General features: G+C 33.0%; 1 protein-coding gene across 1 annotated transcript; it reads right to left on the bottom strand.

The window, feature by feature from the left end:
- Positions 1 to 7693: 7693 nt before the first annotated feature.
- On the bottom strand, positions 7694 to 9116 carry LOC139882982 (uncharacterized). Its single transcript, XM_071867223.1, has 4 exons — positions 8779 to 9116; positions 8527 to 8668; positions 8146 to 8161; positions 7694 to 8031 (listed from the first exon to the last, which is right to left on the bottom strand). The coding sequence occupies exons 1-4, from the start codon at positions 9114 to 9116 to the stop codon at positions 7694 to 7696; spliced, it is 834 nt and encodes a 277-aa protein (XP_071723324.1).
- Between the last annotated feature and the right edge of the window lie 12252 nt (positions 9117 to 21368).

Here is a 21368-nt window from a genome sequence, read left to right on the forward strand (position 1 = left end):
GGTGTTGGTTTTTCTTAGAAAATACAGAGTCACGCACTAGTAGTGCTATGTGTTTGAGAGAAAGAAAGATAGAGAGAGAGAGAAAGAGAGTTTGTTAGGAAAAGATTTTTGGTGTGCGGGGATTTGAGAAGAGTATATGTGTTTATATAGAGTGGTGGAGTGGAAATTAAGGCACGAATTATTGTAAAAGGTAAGACTTTTTAAAATGTTTTAAAATTTACTGTATTTACTTTTACTATGTATGGATCTTATTTGATGACTTTTTTATTGATTATAGTTTCGTGTATAATGATAGATATTTCTTCTTACTAATAAATGACTTAATTCTTCTTTTTTAGGGTAATTTATATTTGAATGTCAAGCCTCTGTTTCATGCTTGCTTTGTTTTGTAAAAGAACAAAATTTGGCTCCAACTCAGCTTGTGGATCGATCGAGCATGTTACGATTAATTGTCTCTTAGTGCAATTAACCTGTTGCGCCGGTACTCATTTTGCTTTTGGCTTAGTTATAGAGTGAATACTTCTTGAGAATCATATACTTCTTGATTAAATGAAATATATTAAAAAGAAAAATAAAAATTATGGATGAAACAAAAGCACATCCTTCAATCAAAATAAGGCAAAGTAATTTGTCTCGTACATCCATTAAAGTTACAATATATTGGTGCCGTAATAAGATTTGTATCATTCATCAAAAAAAAAAAAAGGTTTGTATCTTTTTTTAGGGGGTGGATTTGCCTCTTCTTCTTTTTTTTTTGGAGTTGTTGCATATAAAAGATCAATATACATCAAAATGTTTTAACACCATGATAATCTCGGGATAATTTAAACCCTATAATATTTGATATATCAAAAACATAACAATTTAATACATAATCACGATCCATTATTATTATTATTATTATTATTATTATTATTATTATTATTTATAAAAATCACGATCCATTATTAGAAACTGAAAAGAAATATATAATATCCGATATAAGATCAAAAACATTATTCCGGTAGAAAAACCACTCAAAAGAAAGCAAAGGTATAAATGTTATATATATTTTGTAAATTTTTAGAAAATTATTAATTTACTATTCTATACTGTATTTATTAAAATATTCGTGTTCCATCATCTACACATACAAATTCTAACGGCAACTAATGTACAATTTAAGGTTAATTTGAAAAGGGTAATCTATATTGATAATGTGGCATATTCTGATTGGGCTGGTGGCCGTCACTGGTGTTGGCCGATCACCGGTGTTGCTCTAGCCAAAATTTGGTGCCATTCATAATGCATGTAATATTTCAAAGTCAAATGGACCAATGCTACTAAGTTTTCTTCCGACGTAGTACGTAAAGAAAATGGTAAATTTTTATCGATAGAATACAGTACTTATAAAAAATGGTAAGCTCATAACTTAATGAGGAGCAATTAATATTATGCACACCATAGCTAACATCACTTAATCATGCAAAATAATTTGTAATACGTGTAAATTTTACGAGTCAGATAAATTTTAATTATATTTTTACTATAAATAACGTATGTTTTTTCTCTTTAATTAATCTATTCCAGAATATCTATTATTAATTCTATATCAAAATATATAATATTTATATATATATCTGTTTAAATGAACTTAAAAATATAAAATATCATATATTTAGATAGGAATGGAGTATTCAATTAATTTTGAATTCATGGTAACTCATTACTCAATAGAAATGATGTGTGTATATATATATTTATTGGCGATGTCAATTATACTATTAGACTATCTATGCGATGGGAGCCGATGAGATATGATAATGAATTCTAAAACTTCAAAGACTACATGTGACTATGTGACATATTTTGATTACTTTTACCTACGTTTTACTCACTCATGCATACAAAGTATCTACACCTTCCGTTAAAATAGATACAAAATTTTTAATATAAATTATATGTAAAATTTTGTATTTATTTTAGGACGAAAATAATATATAATATGTAGTTAGGTACATATAAGTCGACATCAACATGCATTCTCTCGATTAATTCAGGGTTGCATTATTAGTCTTGTATATATATATATATATATATGACCACACGTTAAACATTTGCCAATGATGTTATCAATTTCGTGGAAATTGGGTAAATAACTTTTTTTCATGACATTTATTTTTTGTTCTCTATGTTTAAACGTCAGATCGAACAGATCTTTTTTTATTAGCCTAAGCAATACCATTGGGTCATGTCTAATTGAACTTTTTTAAAAAAAAAAGAAAAAAGAAAAATGAATTAATTAGCAGCTGGACCTTATTATTGCTACAAATGTGTTTCATTTCTTGGTGAGCTTTAGTAGGTTTAAAAGTTACTATTTTTATTGTTCGAGCAAACTTGGAGAAATTAACAAACGCGACGGAAAGAAACAAGAATTAACTCTTTCGGTATAATGTTACATATCCATGAAGTCTATTTCGTGGTAAATTAACCAGTAATTATTGAAGCTAGAAGAAGAAATTAAGTCAAGTATATACTAGTGGATTCGCAAATCCCCCATTATTCTAGATGTTTCTCTTTTGTCCTTTATGTTTGCCCTTTGCTTAAACTCACTTCTCTCGCCATAACTTAATTGTTAAGTTATATCTTCGTTCCTATTTCTATGCTTTGCTTGCTTCAATTTTTAAAAATCAAATGGACAAAAACTACTTCAGTTCTTCCTATCATTTTGCCCTATTAGGTGGTTTAACTAGTCCATTTAAACAGTATTATTGTTTAGTGGAATGCCATGAGATTTTTTTTAGGAAAAAAAAAAAGGTGCTTCCTACCCTACTTATACTCTTGTTAAAAAAATAGCAAGTAAATAGTTAATTAGAAGTCAATGATCCCTTCCTCCATATATTCAATTGGAGAAATTCTTATGTATTTATGAGCAAGTATACCATGCCACTATTTACCTACGATAATAACTTGATATGTTCAAAAAATATTTAATTATATTATTATATTTAACAGGAAATTATAAATTTTTAAGGAAAATAATAAAATGAATATCAAAGTGGAATTGCTTCTGGTCTTTTAGTGGATTCTATAAAAAATCAGGCTTCTTATTTTAATTCTGTAACTTTCTCTCTTTTATTAAGCATAGGAAATAAAGTGGCTCGTTCATTACTCAAAATTATGTTTAATTTGTCTGTAATTTGTTACTCTGGTTCTTCATTGCCGGAATATGTAAAAACTTTGTTGCTTGATGATCTTTCATTTTAATAAATAAGATAACCATTATTTTCGAAAAAAAAATATTATACATATTCAATTTTAATATGTAAATTATATAATGTATATAAGAATTTCTTATTTAATCATCGGGATTTTATTAGAGTCACTAATACTAAAATTATCTTATAATTAATGATTTTTTCATATTTTATTTTTCACTATAAGAGTATATATAATTGAACAATTTATAAAAAAATTCTTAAATTTTAAAATATGACAATTATTTATATACAGTATAAAAAGAAATTTATGTCGGTCATTCATGAATATTCCAACTATATATCAATGCCAATTGAGTCAATGTTAGTAGGTGAGAATTTATACTTTCGACGGGGAGTAATTTTTATTTTTAGAAGCCACTAAAATCTAGATTTTTTAACTTCAAAGACTCCATGTAATTATAAATTTTGATATTTTTACCTATGTGGTCCATGCCACAGAGCAAAATCCTTATAAGCTACCTACCTTCCCTCACGTGTATACCCACATGGCAAGTTGAATGATATATATTTGTTCGTATCTGAAACAATTTCCAAATTGCGATATATTAGCTTTAGTTGTGAAAGAAAATAAGGGTTAATCATTAATTGAGTATGATAAACCATGTTTAATTTCCTTAGAAAATAAAAACCATGTTTTAATTTGACTATTTTGATCATAGAGGCATGCCACTGTGTTTTACTTACCTAGAGTCCCGTGTGGCATCATGTCATGATAATAATTAACAGTAAACAATGTCTCGATTTTACGCTAAGTACTTTGTTTACTGCTTGATTAATTAAAAAGATGATTAGTAGTACTTAGTTTGTACTCTTTGATAGGCAATTTTCGGTCAACACGCAGTAATTACATGCGTGCTTGTACTTGGGCTGTCACTTAAAATACCGGCAGTCACTTCATTTGATTTGCATTTCCGGGTAACAATAAACGGCGTTAGTAGATTATTTAATCTAGTTATTAATGAATCCAACCCCACCCATAATTGTGTCAAAATATCCTACGAGACTACTAGTTTATTTTTTTTAATTAGGGTACATTAGAAGTTAACTTTAGAGATTTTCTTTTTCTTGTGCAAGTATCCAAGTGAAGTGCTTCCAAATACAGCTGATTCGTTTACACGTCTGCAAGAAAGAAGTTTATCTATAAAATTGTTCTATTGTGCGGTAAATCGTTTTACTTTTCGATTTTTATAGCACAAAAAGTAACGGATTTGCCTATGTAATTAATGATTGTCTTGTTAAATGAAATGCTTCTTTGCGTCGGCAAAAAAATTGGCGACGTAAGTAAGGCAACTCAGTCGTCAAATTTTAGGATTTGATAAACAAACATTTGACGATCGATAAATGGTAAGAATGCGGTTCGTTATTTAACCAATTATTCACTAGCCTTCTTAAAATGAAGAAATATTTACAATAATGTTAGAATATTGTCTCAAATTTAGCTAGGAATCTTGAGTAAGTAATGAGATAATCATATTTAGGTAGGGTTTGGTCTCCGACCTCTTGAAGAATGGAAAAAAATTATGTATATTTATATCACAGAATAAGGCATAGCAAATGCATTTATATCTTTCTAAGGTCCATAATTAGGATTTACTCTCTTTTTTTTGAAGAAAGCCGAAGCCATAATAGATTAGATACCGTCCAAAAGAACTTGAGAAGCTACATCGTACGGCAAGAAATTAAACGTAAAACATACTAATAGCCAGTTTGAGTTTATAGCGGCTAAATTATGGGCCGCTTTATTACCTTCTCGCCTAACAAACTGAAAACTACAAAAAACAAAGGCCCTTGCCATCCTTTTAACTTCTTCAATAAGTGATCCACAACTCACACATCTCGCCTTCTGCTGTGCTAGCACCCTGATCAGTATCAAATAATCTCCTTCAAGGATTATTCTCTGTAAATCCATACTTGCTGCCCACGAAATGGCTTGATATGCAACAGAAGCTTCAGCCTGCATTGCATCCTCAACTGGAGCCAGCTTCCCCACAACTGCATGAATAACATTTCCATTTGCGTTCCTTGCAATGAAGACAAACTTATTCCTGGCTGCACCATAAACAAAGGAAGCATCAAAGTTCAGTTTAATTACACCATCCTCGGGAGCCTTCCATTCTTCATACTGCTGTTGCACAGTAACCCCCCTACTTTCTCTATAAGCCCCAGAGAATAATCGGACCTCATTCAGCCAATACCTAACAGCCTCTGCCACTACCAGCCCTCTGTCACATGTTGCCTCAAAAATGGTTTTATTACGGTTTGCCTAAATTTTCCAGCATGCCCCAATGAAGATACATAGCTGCTCAGTAGACAGCAGACATAAAACATTGTTCAGCCATCACACTAAGTTTCCTGCAATACTATGACAGATTGCAGACAGATTCAGGTGTTCCCACACCGACACAGCTCAACAACAATGTTTAAGAATATGCAAGATAGACTCATCCATATCATAATACACTTCACAATGAGTTGGCACATTCATACCTCGGCGAATCAAATTATCCCGCGTCCCTAGCAGTCCTTTACACATCTTCCAAGTAAAGAATTTGACCGTTGGTGGCAGCTGCCGCTTCCATACTTTGGCCCAGTGCTTGAACCTTGTTGATACATCTTGTTGTTCCCTTGCCCCGCCTAGCTCCTTAGCCACATAATAACCGGATTTGACAGTGTATCTTCCATCCTGTGCACCACACCATACCAATATGTCCTGCTCCCCGGGCCTGCCAATCGGTGTGCTAGAGATTGCTGTCACCTATGTCCCAGGGAACAACTCAGCTAGCTTGTCCTGTTTCCAACTCCTGCTGTGATAATCAAACAGGCTATGTACTCTCAAATCCTTGTCTCCCTGTCCTTCATTCGGAATTCGAAATCCATGCACATTCTTAACCCATCGATCCTGAAATACTAGCACACCAGACCCATCCCCAATTCTCCACCGTCCTCCAGCTAACAGCACCTCCCTAGCATCCAACAAATGCCACCAAATAGCAGAAGGTGCCGTGCCATAGGAAGCTTTAATGAATTGATTCCTTTTGTGATATTTCCCTTTCAGGACCCTAGCCATCAAAGAATCAGGTTCTTCCATAATACGCCAGCCTTGCTTCGCCAACAACGCGAGGTTATAAGCTTCAAGTGATCGAAAGCCTAAACCCCCGTTTGTTTTCTTATCACACAATTTCCCCCATGCTACCCAGTGAATCTTTCTTTGCCCCTCACTTGTTCCCCATAAGAACTTTGCACAGTACATTTCAAGACTTTCACAAAAAACCAGCCAGTAATCTAAATAAGGACATAATAAAGGTAGGGACCGATTGCAGTACCGACTTAATGAGGGTAGCTCTCCCAGCTTTGGGCAGTAGTTTCCCCTTCCAATTGGCCACCTTGTTCTTTACTCTATCCCTCAAATATTCGAAACTCAGCTGCTTCTTCCTCCCCACAATTATTGGCAAGCCTAAGTAATTGCTATCCCCCAATATCTTCGCGATTCCAAGCTTTGTTTTGAGCCTTCCTTGGATCTCCTCAGTAACATTCTTGCTGAAGAAGACACTTGACTTGCTGAAATTAACGGCCTGACCAGCCGCCTTTTTGTACTGTTCTAGAACGTCCAAAAAATGATCACAATGTGCCTCAGACGCATTCATAAAAGCAATGCTATCATCAGCAAAGAGCAAGTGAGATACCTTAACCCCATTTTTTGACGCTTGAACTCCTTGAATCATCCCAAGCTGCACTTTTTTATCCAGCATAGTTGTTAAGCCCTCAGAGCACAAGACATAAATAATTGGCGACAATGGGTCACCTTGTCGGATACCCCGTTCTGGTACAAACCCCTCCGAGCGCACCCCATTGATAAGAATCGAGAACGAGACTGAGCGAATACATCTCATGAGAAGGTCAACAAACTGCACATGAAAGCCAAGCTTTAACAAGCAATTTTCAATATACATCCACTCAATTTTATCATATGCTTTAGAAATATCCAATTTAATCGCCATGTCTCCATGTTTCCCACTCCTTCTCATCTTCATCGAGTGAATAATTTCAAAGGCCACCACAATATTATCAAAATGGACCTTCTGACGATGAAACCACTCTGATTTTCAGAGATCACTTCAGGCAAAAAAGGCCTCAATCGATTCACTATACATTTAGAAACCAGTTTATATAGGACATTACATAAACTTATCGGCCTTAAGTCCGCAGGAGATGTAGGAACTTTTACCTTTGGAATTAACACGATTGTTGTATCATTAATACTCCTTGGATCTTCACCGTGATTCAACACACCCAAGACGACTTTGCATACTGCCTCCCCAACCACAGGCCAATGTTTCAAGTAGAACCTCGACCCATAACCATCTGGACCTGTTCGGGTGAATGTTCTTCAGAGCCTGCCATACATCATCAGTCATATATGCCTTCAACAACTCCTAATTCATTCCATCAGTGACTCTCCCACTAATCAACGAAGTAACTCTGTTAATAACTTCCTCATTCGGCCTGGCCGAGACATATACATCGTGGAAATGCTCCTCAATGGCCACCGCAATCTCCTCAGCATTAGTGATCCATTGGCCATTCTGCCCTGCTAGCCTCCTTACCAGGTTATTTCGCCTCCTTTGATTCGCATATGCATGGAAGTAAGAGGTATTTCTATCCCTATGTGCATGCCAATCGATCTTTGCCCTCTGTTTCCATCTCGATTCCTCAGTATCCAATAACAAATTAAGCCTTGCTTCTGCTTCTCTAATTACATCGCTGGCCTTTCCTATGTTTGAAGAATTTCATAGACGTTGTAGTTTCCTTTGAAGCCTCACAATCTCTCCTTGCACATCTCCAAATTCTTGACGATTCCATTCCATTAAGGCATCTTGGATATTACCAGCATGGGCACGGCACTGTTGTGTAACGGAACTTCAAAAGGTGAACACCATTTACTATTCCCGGGTTTGGGATTCCCGGGATTGCTAATGACGATTAATTAAGCTTGTCCCGGGTTTGGCATTCCCGGGAATGACTTTTTCTTTGTACCCGGAAACGCTTAATTAAGCTTGTCCCGGGAATGGTATTCCCGGGAATAGATAATCATGTAATTAGTGAGCTTGTCCCGGGTTTCGTAAACCCGGGAGTTGTAGATTTGTCTACCTCCCCCCCAATTCTCATTATTCCGTTCACCTTTTAAAAATTCATTATACTTTTATCATTTTCCGTTACCAGCATTAGCGTGCCAAGATGCACCTGGATCCTAATTGTTCCTAATCACATCCATACATCCATCTTGATCCGCCCAGAAATTCTCAAACTTGAAACTCTTTACAACCCTCGGTCTTATAAATTCCTCCTCCCAACACAACAAATGGGCATATGGCCCGAAACCGGCTAGACTAAGTGTTTTATTATTGCATCTGCAAACAGGGTGCACCATCTGTCATTAGCGACAACCTTATCCAACCTTTCGTACATGAGGACTCCCTCATACTGCCTGTTACACCATGTAAAATCCGAGCCGACATACCGGATCTCACGCAAATCACAGAGTTTCAAGCATTCCCTAAACCTGTCCATCTGTATACGGCGGCGCGAATTGCCTCCCCACTTTTCACAGTCATTCAACAGCTCGTTAAAATCTCCCCCCACTACCCACGGGAGACTAGATGTCGTCCGCAAGGACCTTAGTAACTCCCAGGTCCCATGTCGCATCCTCGCATCCGGATGTCCATATAACCCAGTCCAGTGCCACTTCCCATCAACGATCGCGTCAATATGCCAGTTTGACGAAGATAAGATCTCCACCCTTACTTCGTCTTCATTCCACAGAAGCGCTAGGCCTCCACTCCTACCTACACTATCCATCGCATATCATCTCCTATAACCCAATCTACCTTTCAACCGCTCCATCCTAACAATTTTCGTTTCAGACAAAAATACTAAAATGGGCTTCTGTCAGTGCAGGAGGCGCGCCACTCCAGGAACTGCACGACGTCTTCCCAACCCCTGCAGTTCCAATACAACGCATTCATTGTGACCGGCGGACAGGGTTCTCCTCCCCCCTGTCGGCCGATTGGATTTCTAGGTCATTGGTGAATCCCTGTCGGGAAACATTCTGATTGTCCACCAGCTGTAATAGTCGTACAAGACTCCCCGCTGCTTCTGTCGCATCCAGCCTACCCCCACTCTGACCTGCCTCGCCGTTCGACTCCTTCCTCGCCAGCACTTCCAGCTTCCGGCTACCCTCACCACCATGTTTCACAGGCCCTCCGTTTCCTTCCTCCACTGAGTTAACTGATAGCTGCTGGATCTTGCGTTTCTTAATTACGTGCTCAAGGCCTGGGCCATTAACACACACATTAACAGGCACAAGGCCCAACTCTTGCTTTCCGCCAATTGGGCTCACATGTCGGCCCGATTTGCTTCGGCCCATCGAGACAGCTAGCCCTTTTCCTCTATCCGTCCTATTAGCAGCATCATTAGGAGTTTTATGCTTCCTAATCTCTCTTCCGAGATTTCCTCCACCGTTACCCCTTTGATTCAAAATCGGATTGAATCCCCTGTTTGAATTCAAATTCCCCGACATTATCGCCATGAAATCCGCTTCACCTTGATTCATGGTAGTTTCCTTTTTCGACGAAACCTCCCTTTCCGATCGGCCTTGATTCCCCGACACCGACGAATCGGCTTCCGATACTTCCACCCCTTTTGTCATTCCAGTGACTGCAATAGACGAGTTTGCCTTCATCCAACCCCCATACGGCAGCTTCTCCGGGCGTTCAAAGTCAAAATCCTTGTCTACATGGCTTAGATGGCCACAGATATAACAAAAGTTGAGTAGGTTTTGGTACTAGAAGTATGTCCAAATTCCTTCTGTTGGATCTAGATCAGGGAACCGTAGTATAAGTCCTCGCAGCAGAGGCTTGTTCACATCTATCCTTGCCCGAAACCTCAGCGCTCGACCCCACGCCTTTCCATTGCTGGAACCCTTGCTCTCAACAAAGCCTCCAAGCGCTTTCCCCAAGCTCTTGGCAACAGCAGTAGTCATCAGTCCCATCGGCAAATCATGTGCTTCCACCCAAAAGACAGCTGAATTGAAATCATACTCATGTATCTTCTTCAGACCGTCATATTCCCGCACCAACATAAGACACCTCTCAATTGTCCATGTTCTCCCTGCTAGTGCCTTCTGCCTGTCACGATCGCTGTCAAAGGTAATCATAAACATATTCCCCCCAAATCCGTGATAGCAAACCTATGATTGGTGTGCCAGATTGCCGTCATGGCCGTCCTAATCTTACTCATAGAGAAGGAGGTCCTAGAGAAAATCTTGGCCACCACAGCACACGCACCTATCTTTTCCGATTTCTCCACCGACTCTGGCCCCACCAGGGCTCCATACATCTCCAATTCAATGAGCTCCATACTGTCCCAGTCAATCTTCATAGAATCCGAATTGTCCATTGCTGATAGTCAGAACCGTAACACAGAAAACTTAAAGAAGAAAAACCAGACTATCCTAAAACTCTAAGAAGCACAGATGAACTACTCTAGAATTTAGAGAAACCTAGAGAGAAAAAATCCATTAATTCTTCCTTAGGATTTACTAATTACACGATTCACTAAATTCCTCCGATTTGATATTTTCTCCAAAGCGTTTACTTTCATGGGACCAATCGATATTTTTTTTATAGAGTATGTGATATATACATAAATATAGTTATAAGTCGGTTTTATTTAGACGTACCTAACTTCTCTGTAAAATTCAAAATGTTTGTTGCAGTCCAAAGACTATTAGTATATATATATAGTACTATTAACTTAGGAAATACGTGAACGCAAACATGTTTTCTATGTAGACGTTTTGTTTAATTAAATAACAGATTGTGTGTAAACCTATTCGCAATTTCACACTACATTTCAGATTTGGTACGTCTATTACCAAATTATGATGCTAAATCCAGTCATTATTCCCCGTTTAGCGTTAAGTCAACATTGTACCAGTTAGTTTACTCGTAATTTAATGGAAAATAGTATAAGGGTTGACTATAAATCTAAAACATTTCAACACAATATATAGCTAATGTCGTAACAAATATTGATATATATATATATATATATGACTAAAGTTGTTATATTTTAATCATAAATGATGTTTCGCTGATGTACAACCAAAGATAGAAGTAGTTCTAAATTATCTCGGTCAGAATATGTTTAATTAGCGTTGGAGACCATAATTAGTTTTTTTTATGTAAATTGTATAAAAAATTTGTATAGAAAAAATGATAAATAATTAAAGACGGATGGAATATATATATATATATAATCACAATTCACAAACTAATTATTTTTAACATTCCTAACGAAATTCGGGTATTCAATCTCTCGACGAAAAATGTGATGCCTAATTAACCAATATTAGACCACTGGTCCGCTTCTTTAGCTTCTCTCACAATAACATTTTCACATAATTTTATTTACTAATTTTTGTCAAACATTCGTTACAATTTTAAATTTATCAGATATGTCTAAATTGATCCTTTACATTTTTGGACTATGTTATTATAATATTGGTGGTTTATACCATTGAAATTTTTGTTCTTCAATTATTTCATCTATATTTTTGTCCAGCCCTCTTGAAGTCTTCATGGTTTCCAACAATGCAGTACTAGTGGTCATGGCATGAAAACGCAAACATCATATAGTTATAAGTATGGCCAGATTAATTAATGTACTAATAGATTCAGATTATAGTAGTACTAACACTTACAATCAGCCAATTAAGTTCCAACTCATTAATTAAATAGATCATTACAATTTTTGTTGGTCAGGAAACATATGCCATGGTTTGGTTACTTGTTGAAATTAATGTTCTCATTTCCAACTAAAATATCTTTTAGACCGTTTGACGACCCTGTGGCACAAACCAGAAGCAAAAAAGGTCAACTCTAACAGACCAATTAAAACGACGAAATAGTCAACTATGCATGGCAATCTCCACGTCACCAGATCATTTATTTCTAATTAAAATCGTGCTATTATACATTTTGGGATTTTGAATTCAATAATCTCACTTGATTTTTTATTTTTTTTGAAGCTAACACTCATGATTATTGATTACAGTAGTGATCAGTGATCACATAAATACAACTTCCGTCTCCAGATACAAATTTCACACATAAAATTATATATAAAAATTTGTATTTAATTTAATTCTTTATGTATGATATTTATACATTTATATCAAATATCAATAGCCGATCACAATTTATAGAGTTTTTGTTAAGTTGAGATGAAATTACTGCCACGTCAGCATAGGGCTTTCCGAACCGCGACGGTCCCCGCCGTTGTTGCCATCTGTACTCCTGGTGGAAGTCCCTCCCTTACCCTGATATACACGTGTCAATCACAGGCATGCGTTGACCGGTCAAACAGACGACCGATATCATGGTCAGTTGCCTGAAAACCCAACATGAATTTATTTGAGATAGAGAAATATTTGTATTAATGAGAGTGAGGACCACCTGGGGTGAAATTAAGGAGAGGGCGGGTGCACCGATGCTGAAGGTAGTCCTGCATGCAGCCAAGTTGGGTGTGCATTGTGCTTGGTGTATTAGTGAGGGATCTTGGGATTTTTTAATTTTTTTAATCGTGAGACTAATTTTTCGTTATAATTGTGATACATGAAATGAAATGATAGGGATCGGAGATTTTTTTATTAATCAAGTATGTACTAGTAATTAAATTATTTTTATAATTGTTTTCTTGGATCATAAAGAGAATGTTATGCGTGTGCATAAGAGGAGGGAGTGTGGCACTGTGGTGTATGTGGGAGACAGAAAATAATGCAAATCTTTGACCGTTGACTTCTATACAGATACTACTACCTAGTTTGTTTATTTTTCTTTAATTTGGTTTTAACATCTCGAGAAAATGTCTATTTATTTAATTGTGTTTCTGCGCAATAAATAATGTTTAATCCATAATGGGATAATAAAAGTGTTCCAATGATGAACAGATAGGACCTGATTTTTTTAGGAAGGTTTCTGCGCATAAATAATGCTTTATACATGAATATTTGCATTCCTAGCTAGACGGAGCAGATAAACTATGTGCTATGTAGTTGTTTCAGTGGTGAGTTGCAATACTTTTTAGTATGAAATAAATTTCATGGCACCAAAAAGAATTAATTGACTATCTTTGTTGGACTAACTTTTTCTTTAATGATAGTTATAATTATATATAACTATCCAAAATTTCTTGCCCTATATTAAAAGGATGATCGATTGATCGAGAGGGAATATCAAATTACTTGGTAAAAGTCTAGAATTTATGACACCATGAAATAAATTGGTAATAAAAATCAAGAAGGATAAAAAGAGACAGTGAAAAGTTTGGGTGAAGAAAAGTTTAAGTGAAATGTATTTTATCATGTTTCATTTGTTATATCTTTATTTTAACTGAGCTATACATATAACATTATTTTTATACAATATCGTATGAATGGTTATTTTTTGATAATTAACTCATTCATTTTTTGAATTTGTTGGTTTAGCACATTCAACTACACGTATTCTGTACTTGTTTGACATTATAATTATTTATATATGATTTGAAGAAGTCACAATTAAAGTTTGTTTCATAGAATATCATGAGATGGTTGTACTCCATATGCAAATAAGTAGTCGGTTTGTGAGTGACTCTATATGGGTTGGATAAATAACCGACATCTATATATCCAATCAATTGTGATGTACAATTATTCGCATAAAATAAACTCATTTCGATTGTTTCTAAAAATCGTTCGAATATCTTATCATGGGTGAAGAACTAAATCTTGCTAATAAATTTACAGAAAATGGTAAACAGGTCGTAAATTTATTAGCAAGATTTAATTGTTCCTGGAGATATCGTATTAAATGCTTTACCAAGTGATTTAACACCTCTACGTATTTGAATTATATGTCCAAATACTTTACGTTTTAAAAATGAAATCAATTCATGTTGAATTATCTTTCCATTTTTACCATTCTTTTCTCATTGATAATTTTAGGTTCGAGATCCTTATTTTTATTCACGATATTAATAGTTACATTACGTGCAAAAACATCATAGATGATGATATCGTTTTGGTTTCATCTTTTTCCAATATAGATATAACTTGTCTAGATCTCTTTGTTATCATTTCTCGTTATTTGAATATGTTTTAAAATTTTATGATTTGTTATATCCTAAATAACCACATGCCTCTATATCGTGATATATATCTTGATCATTTGCTCCTCTTTTTTTTGAGGATTTTAATATTTGAAATTAAATGGTTTATCATGTTTTAGTCGTGGTTTACGCTCGTTTGTTCTAATGAGTCGTTCTACTAGGATCTCAATTCAAATCGGAGCATCTCATATAGTAACTGCTATCTAGAAGGTGACTTGTAATATTTTAAAAAGTGAATTATTATCTTTTGACATATATATGAATATGTTTCAAACAAATCGAATATAAGCACGTACTTGTTGGGATTCAACTCTTTTGAACTTGCGAGTTTTTTTTTTCCGACATGGATGTACGTAGGTACTACTGATTTCAAAGGTTTAAGTAGAATTAAATTAATCACACAAATCAGAATACTAAACAATGGTGTCACATGTTCGGATGAGATTTGGTCAATCATAGTAATGCAACATGCATGCTCATATATACGAGTCAGAACAGATCCTGCAAACACATGCATAAAATATATATTATTTGTTTTAAAACTAATTACACAACACAATTATTTAATTAAGACATAATCAAATTTAATCAAGAAGATACTAATTGTGGTCCCTAATTACAATACTGTAAATTCCAAGATTATGTCTGTCACAACTCTGCTTTCATCGTAGACATTTTTACAAAATCCCTCAAAAAGTACATAAATAAAATTATCACTAAATCGTTAAGGAAGGATCCTGTCTTATGTAATAAATAATTAAGGGGACATTCTGGTATTTATATATCAACTAGTTGTAGATATTATATATAAACATATATGCTCAGTAACACATTGCTTTCCCTCTTATGAAGTATTAATTAAATGATCGGAAGAAAACAAATATAAAGGTACATTCATAATTCATGTAAATTATTCCCTTAATCACATGCAAAATTCTTCTTGTTGCTTCAAATAAAATCTAAAGTGTTAATTAATTATTGTGACAAAGTTAGTAAAAGCTAGGTTACCTTTATTGCAAAAAAAAATATCGATGCTTGGTTCAACTTTCAAGCAACATCTTTTGATGTGTATAGCAACATATATATGATATGGTTTTGCATGATTTTTATTCACCGTTAGTTTTGAATCTTTATCAGTGAGTTTACACTTGCGATTGAAACGTTCTCACAATCGGGGAGAAATGACAGGTTACTATCTTGAAGCATTATATTGCTAATCCCTCAATGAAGAAAAACAAATAATTGATCTCCATTGAGCAAATTATACTCCGTAGTAAGTTGGAAAAGTGAAAACTTTTGCTTTTAGTTTTATTGCCAAGGTAAAAAACAGAGAAAGTGAAACATTTTGTTTGGAGTTTACAACGGTCTAGCTAAACGTACACCTTGAATTCTGCACTTCAATTCACACCCTTCCGAAACTTTAGTCCATGGGAGATAATCACAGTCAATATTCACATATCCTATTTCTATATTTGAATAAATGTTATTTTAAGACTTTTTTTTTGAATTTATTTTGAAAGTTTTAACACGTATTAATTAATTACAATATATATAAATTATCTTTATTTTATAATTTTACAATTTCTCTTCCTATTAAATTAATAATTATTTATGGAGATAGAATGAGTTAAAGTGAATAGAGGGATAAAAAAATAAAAAATATATTGATATTCTAAAATCGTCATCTATTAAAAGACAAAAAAATTCTTAAAAACGTCGTCTATTTATATGCGGAGATAGTAAAAATTATATACTCTATAAATTAATAATGATTAATTTACATGATTAATTATTATCTCGTTAAATTAATAAAATTTCACGATCCCGATATTATTAGTTTATAGAGTTCGGGAGTGTATGCCATAATTTAAACATTAAACCTGAGTAATTTGTTTACAAAAAGCTGGCAATGTTTCCATAAAAATCCATGCAAGAGAAATGATGGGAACGACATGTAGCCATTGATATTATAATAGGGCCTCTACTTGCAGAATTATTTAATTATTATCGAGAGGAATCTAATTGCCATATATCTTCTTCGAGGTGGAAAAGAGAAAAGGTAATAAGTAACAACACGATGAAAAATTTGAAAGTTGAATACCATGCAAACAGTAAAAATGTGGTTTATTTTGTTTCACTTGATGGCAGCCTTTCCATTTGATTTCTCTCTCAAAATTTTGTCCCAATTTCATTCATGAGCCTATTTGTTTTTGTTGCTAACATTAGGTCTTGAATGACCTTTGTATTCATGCCCTAATTTTAAAGCTGTTGATGTTCTCTTTTTTTTTCTTACTTCAAAAAAGAAAAAAAATATACTCTCTGTTTTCTCTCTCTCTCTCTTTTATTTTATTTTGTGCTAAAGTATTACGTAACCACTAGCGAGAATGATGGTTCAAAATCCTACATGCATCGGATAAGAAGTGGGTGACATGATCGAGATAACCCCGGCCTTCAACCTCACATTAGATCTATTAAGCCATTCTAAGACATCAAAAGAAAAGATTACCCATGGAATGGAAGGATTAACCACAATAAAGTTAAAACTTTTTGAGACATATATACTTAATAAGATATGATGAACAGTACTCTACCAACTCCTTTAAACAATTTTTATGAATCAAACTATGATATAGATGTGAAGCATTTCATCACTCGGATTGTTTAATAGACATATTTTTGTTTACTTTTAACAAAAAAAAAAAAATCAAAATTGGTACATGATCAACATTTAACAGCAGGAAGATATAGTTATTGGGTATTTGTTGCCGACAGGAGAATTTTGAGCTCACATGAAAGTGAAAGTGAAATGGATTGGAGTATTAGTTAAAGGGTCAAGTACTTTAGCCTAGTACTAAAATACGGACGTGTCCTCTAAAACGTACAAAAAAAAATTTACCTTGAATTTTGATATTGGCCGGCACGAACACGTGGAACGTCTAATTTTCTATGTTGGTCTTTTAACAGAAAGTTAAAATAAAATAAAATTAGATGTGAATTGTGATGTAAAAAAAGAGACTCATTTGATTGGATTTGGGCTGTTAAGTCCTTATCCTTTGTAAAGTTATAAATGTATGCCGGTAGCTGTGAAATTCTTTTCTAATATTTCGCTTTCATTTAACAGTAGCTAGTGATGATAAATTTTATTTTGACAGGATAATTATTACATATTATATAATATATAAATCATATCCACTTCTGTTTTTATCATTTTTGTCGGTCCAGTGCCTCAAAGATTAGAGAAACTGTTCATGACTTACCCAGCCCGAAGGAATAATTTTAATAATTGGTGCCCTCCAATTATTGTTTCCACATACGTTCTATATATCATTTTTTACAAGTTATAAAAGGGGTGAAATCGGTTGTCATTTTGTACATATGGCCCTTAAAACCAAATCGTTTCCCTTAGATATAAGAGGTCTAATCTAAAGAAATATATAGAAACGGGGTCATCGGTTTTAACATCAGGCAAATAAAGAGTCTCCCCTCCAAAAATAAGAGTTTTAGTCTAATGGAATATTTTATAATTTTTTTATATCAAAATCTAAATAAAATAGGCTTTTTAAAATTGGACAAATTTGAACCTTTCTAAAAAAAAAATCGATTAATGTCCAGTAAGATTTTTCTTTATATCTTTTAATATAATTTTTTTTTTATTTTTTAAAAAAAGGTTTCTACAAATTTAGGCTTTTATCTAATGAAAAATTATCCCTGTTATTTAATGTTTATAGATATATATTTTGAAATAATAAGCAACAACCTCATATAAAAAAAATTACTCGAACAATTTGAAATTGAATATGAAAAATCAATAGGTCTGTGGAAGTGTTATAGGAACAATTAATTTACACTGATAAGATAAAAACGTCTTGCCTTCTATGTTTGTTTCTATTCTTTGATTATGATGGATAATGATGCTTAAGCAACTACTCCACATATGCGATGACAAATTCATGAAACTTTGTGAGCAATGATAAACTCTTCGACCTTTTATTTTTTCCCCATTCTTACAGGTGTTAGCAAATATTGTGACTATTTTTTTTTGTAAATAATTTTCGACCTAATATGTTATCATTACAAATAGTTTATTTGAATTCAATTAAATATTTTATTGGTGAATAATCTTTTGTATTAAATGTTTGGATGAGATTATGCATTCAAATCATGTGTTTCGGCAAATATATTTTTAATATTCTCAACCATAATAATATTTTTTTTATCATATACAATCGAATATGCTCTTAAAAGTTAAAACTAACTTCAAAAAACAAAAAAAAAGAATTATGCCCTTAAAACCTGAGGCGACGTCCGCATATTATTCTACTAAAAGTTAATTTTAAATTATATGTATAAGGGTACTTACGACAACAAGGATTAATAAACAATAAATAATAATTGACTTGAAAACTTTAACTTTTCCTTATCGAATACTACGTCTGTTTCACGATATTGGATATTTTGGATTTTGATGATATAGTGTAATTAATCAAGCCTATTAAAGATATTTTTATGAAAAAAAATCTCAAACTTCTCATAATTGAACAAAATATCATGTATAATTTAAGAAATATTTTTTTAAAAAAAAATTACTCTCATGTCTAATTAATTACACAATGCCATTGAAACTCATATCACAATTTATTATGAAACGAGGGAATATATATTTTTTGAATTAGAGACTATTTGCTAGTTTCAACAAACTTAAATCAACAAGCAACAAATTAAAACACGCACACAAACACTAATACAATAACATGCACAAAGCATAAATTAATTATCTAGATTGAAGATAGTGGAAATAGCGAAGAACAAAACTACTTTTTATATTATTGTTCGTCAATACATTATAAACCCCTTAGATCTAAGATTGATTATTTCAACAATGCTCACGGTCTAAGAATTGTGATCATAATGAAAGATTATTTATGTCTATTCAATATATACCTCAATTAAGTTTGCAGTTCACGAATCCTTTGACAAAAATCAAGAGCAGATACAATATCTTATTCAAAAAAAAAATCTTTTTTTTAATAAAAGGATAAATTTATTAAAAAAAATTGAGATGATCGAATTTATTATAATCAACTATCTCAAACTGTCGGATTGATCACTCCATCTTCTTGTCTAATTCTCTCGATAGAAATCTCCTCTTCAATCTTTACAATTCTTTATAAGATTATTCTCTTTGCATTGTTTCAATTCTGTTTTTTTGATGTTCGTCAATGAATAATTACTACAAATTTTCTTTTAGTATTGTTTATAAATAATTTTCATATTTATAAATAATTGTCATATTTCAAATCTTAAGAACAAAATTTATTAAAAATTTCATTTATGCCCTGATAATTAAAAGTAAAATAAGAAATAATCATTACTTATAAGGATAATTTAATTATTAACATCTATAATAATAATAATTTTTAATCATAACAAAACCTCAACTAGTCAACTTCTAGTAATTATTTATGGACGTCGAGAAATAAAATTCTTACATTATGTATTTGACGGTTAAAATGAATGAATTCATTATCTGATGATTAAATCTCCTTATAACTTTATCATTTATTTTTCCAAATTCCTTATTTATTTTGTCATTGCTTTATTTTCAATCGATTGGATACTTTCAGAAAAGAAAAGGTTGGTCTATTAATTAGACAACATTAGTAGATATGTACTTTTTAGCTAATTAGTAGGATTTCTAGGAATTTGTGAAAGAATATGTATATATATATAGTATGTGATTACCTTCTAAGTATATACTACTCCTATTTTCCGAATTGTCATATTTTTTATTTTTAATTGTTTATAATTATTTATCACATTGCATTTTTTTTATAATATTTTTGTTTCTTTCTTTTCATTTAAAGATCAAATATATTATTATAATAATATTTTAATATTTAAAATAAGTAGTGGACAGATATTTTAAGATTTTCTTTTTTCATTTCTGATGATCATTATATTTTTTAGTCCCTCTAAAACTCTAATTTGAGGTAACTAATCTCGGACGGATGGGGGAGTAGGGTTTTTTTGTTTTTATTTTTTTAAGTTTATATATATGTGCTTCAAATGGGTATCCTTAGATTAGAACTTTATGCTCCATCTATATATGCCTTTGAAATTTGGTCTCCTTTAGCTTGCTTGATACTAACGGGGCACACTGTTGAATTCTACTTGACTTGACTAGAATAGAAATTAATTCAAGAAGCATAAGCTTAGATTTTATACTCCGCAAAAGTTTTTTTCTTTTTAAGCAAAAGGGCTTGAATGAATAATATTATATTGTTTTGAATACAAATTAAAATGAGAAATATAATCTAATGCAACTTGATTTATAGCTGGATTCAGCTTCTAATTCCAGACGTCTTTAGTGCTACGAACTGTGACATAGATTAAACATGTTGGCCACATAACTTTTTAACAGCATCATTACCATGAAGAAAAATTATGTTGTAGATATAGTAATGGGTTAGATTATAATCATAGTTTTCCCATGTTATTGAACTACTCTTTCTACAACATTTGTTAAGTCTACAAATCTTCATATAATTCCTGATAAAAAAAAAAAAAAAAGGCGCATCACAATGCCAGCTAGATCTTTGTTGAATTCAATGGGCTACACTTAACAAGACTTTTATTAGTAATACTTCCCAAATTGGAAACAGCACAAACAATACTTAATTTGAAACAAAAGAATTACAAATTTTATTAATATATAAATAATTTTGGAGACAAAGAAGGGAGCAAACCAAATGGGTGACTTGGGCTGTGGTCATAACACCAATAAAATGAGTTTGTCGGCTCCCCTTTTAGGGCTATAGTGATATGTTGGAACATCAAAACATATTTGATTATAGTCTACGAACTAGTTATTAGGAGAGGATAAACATTTATCTAAAGTTG

The sequence above is a fragment of the Rutidosis leptorrhynchoides genome, unplaced genomic scaffold (assembly GCF_046630445.1).
Source record: "Rutidosis leptorrhynchoides isolate AG116_Rl617_1_P2 unplaced genomic scaffold, CSIRO_AGI_Rlap_v1 contig334, whole genome shotgun sequence".
Lineage (NCBI taxonomy): Eukaryota > Viridiplantae > Streptophyta > Magnoliopsida > Asterales > Asteraceae > Rutidosis > Rutidosis leptorrhynchoides.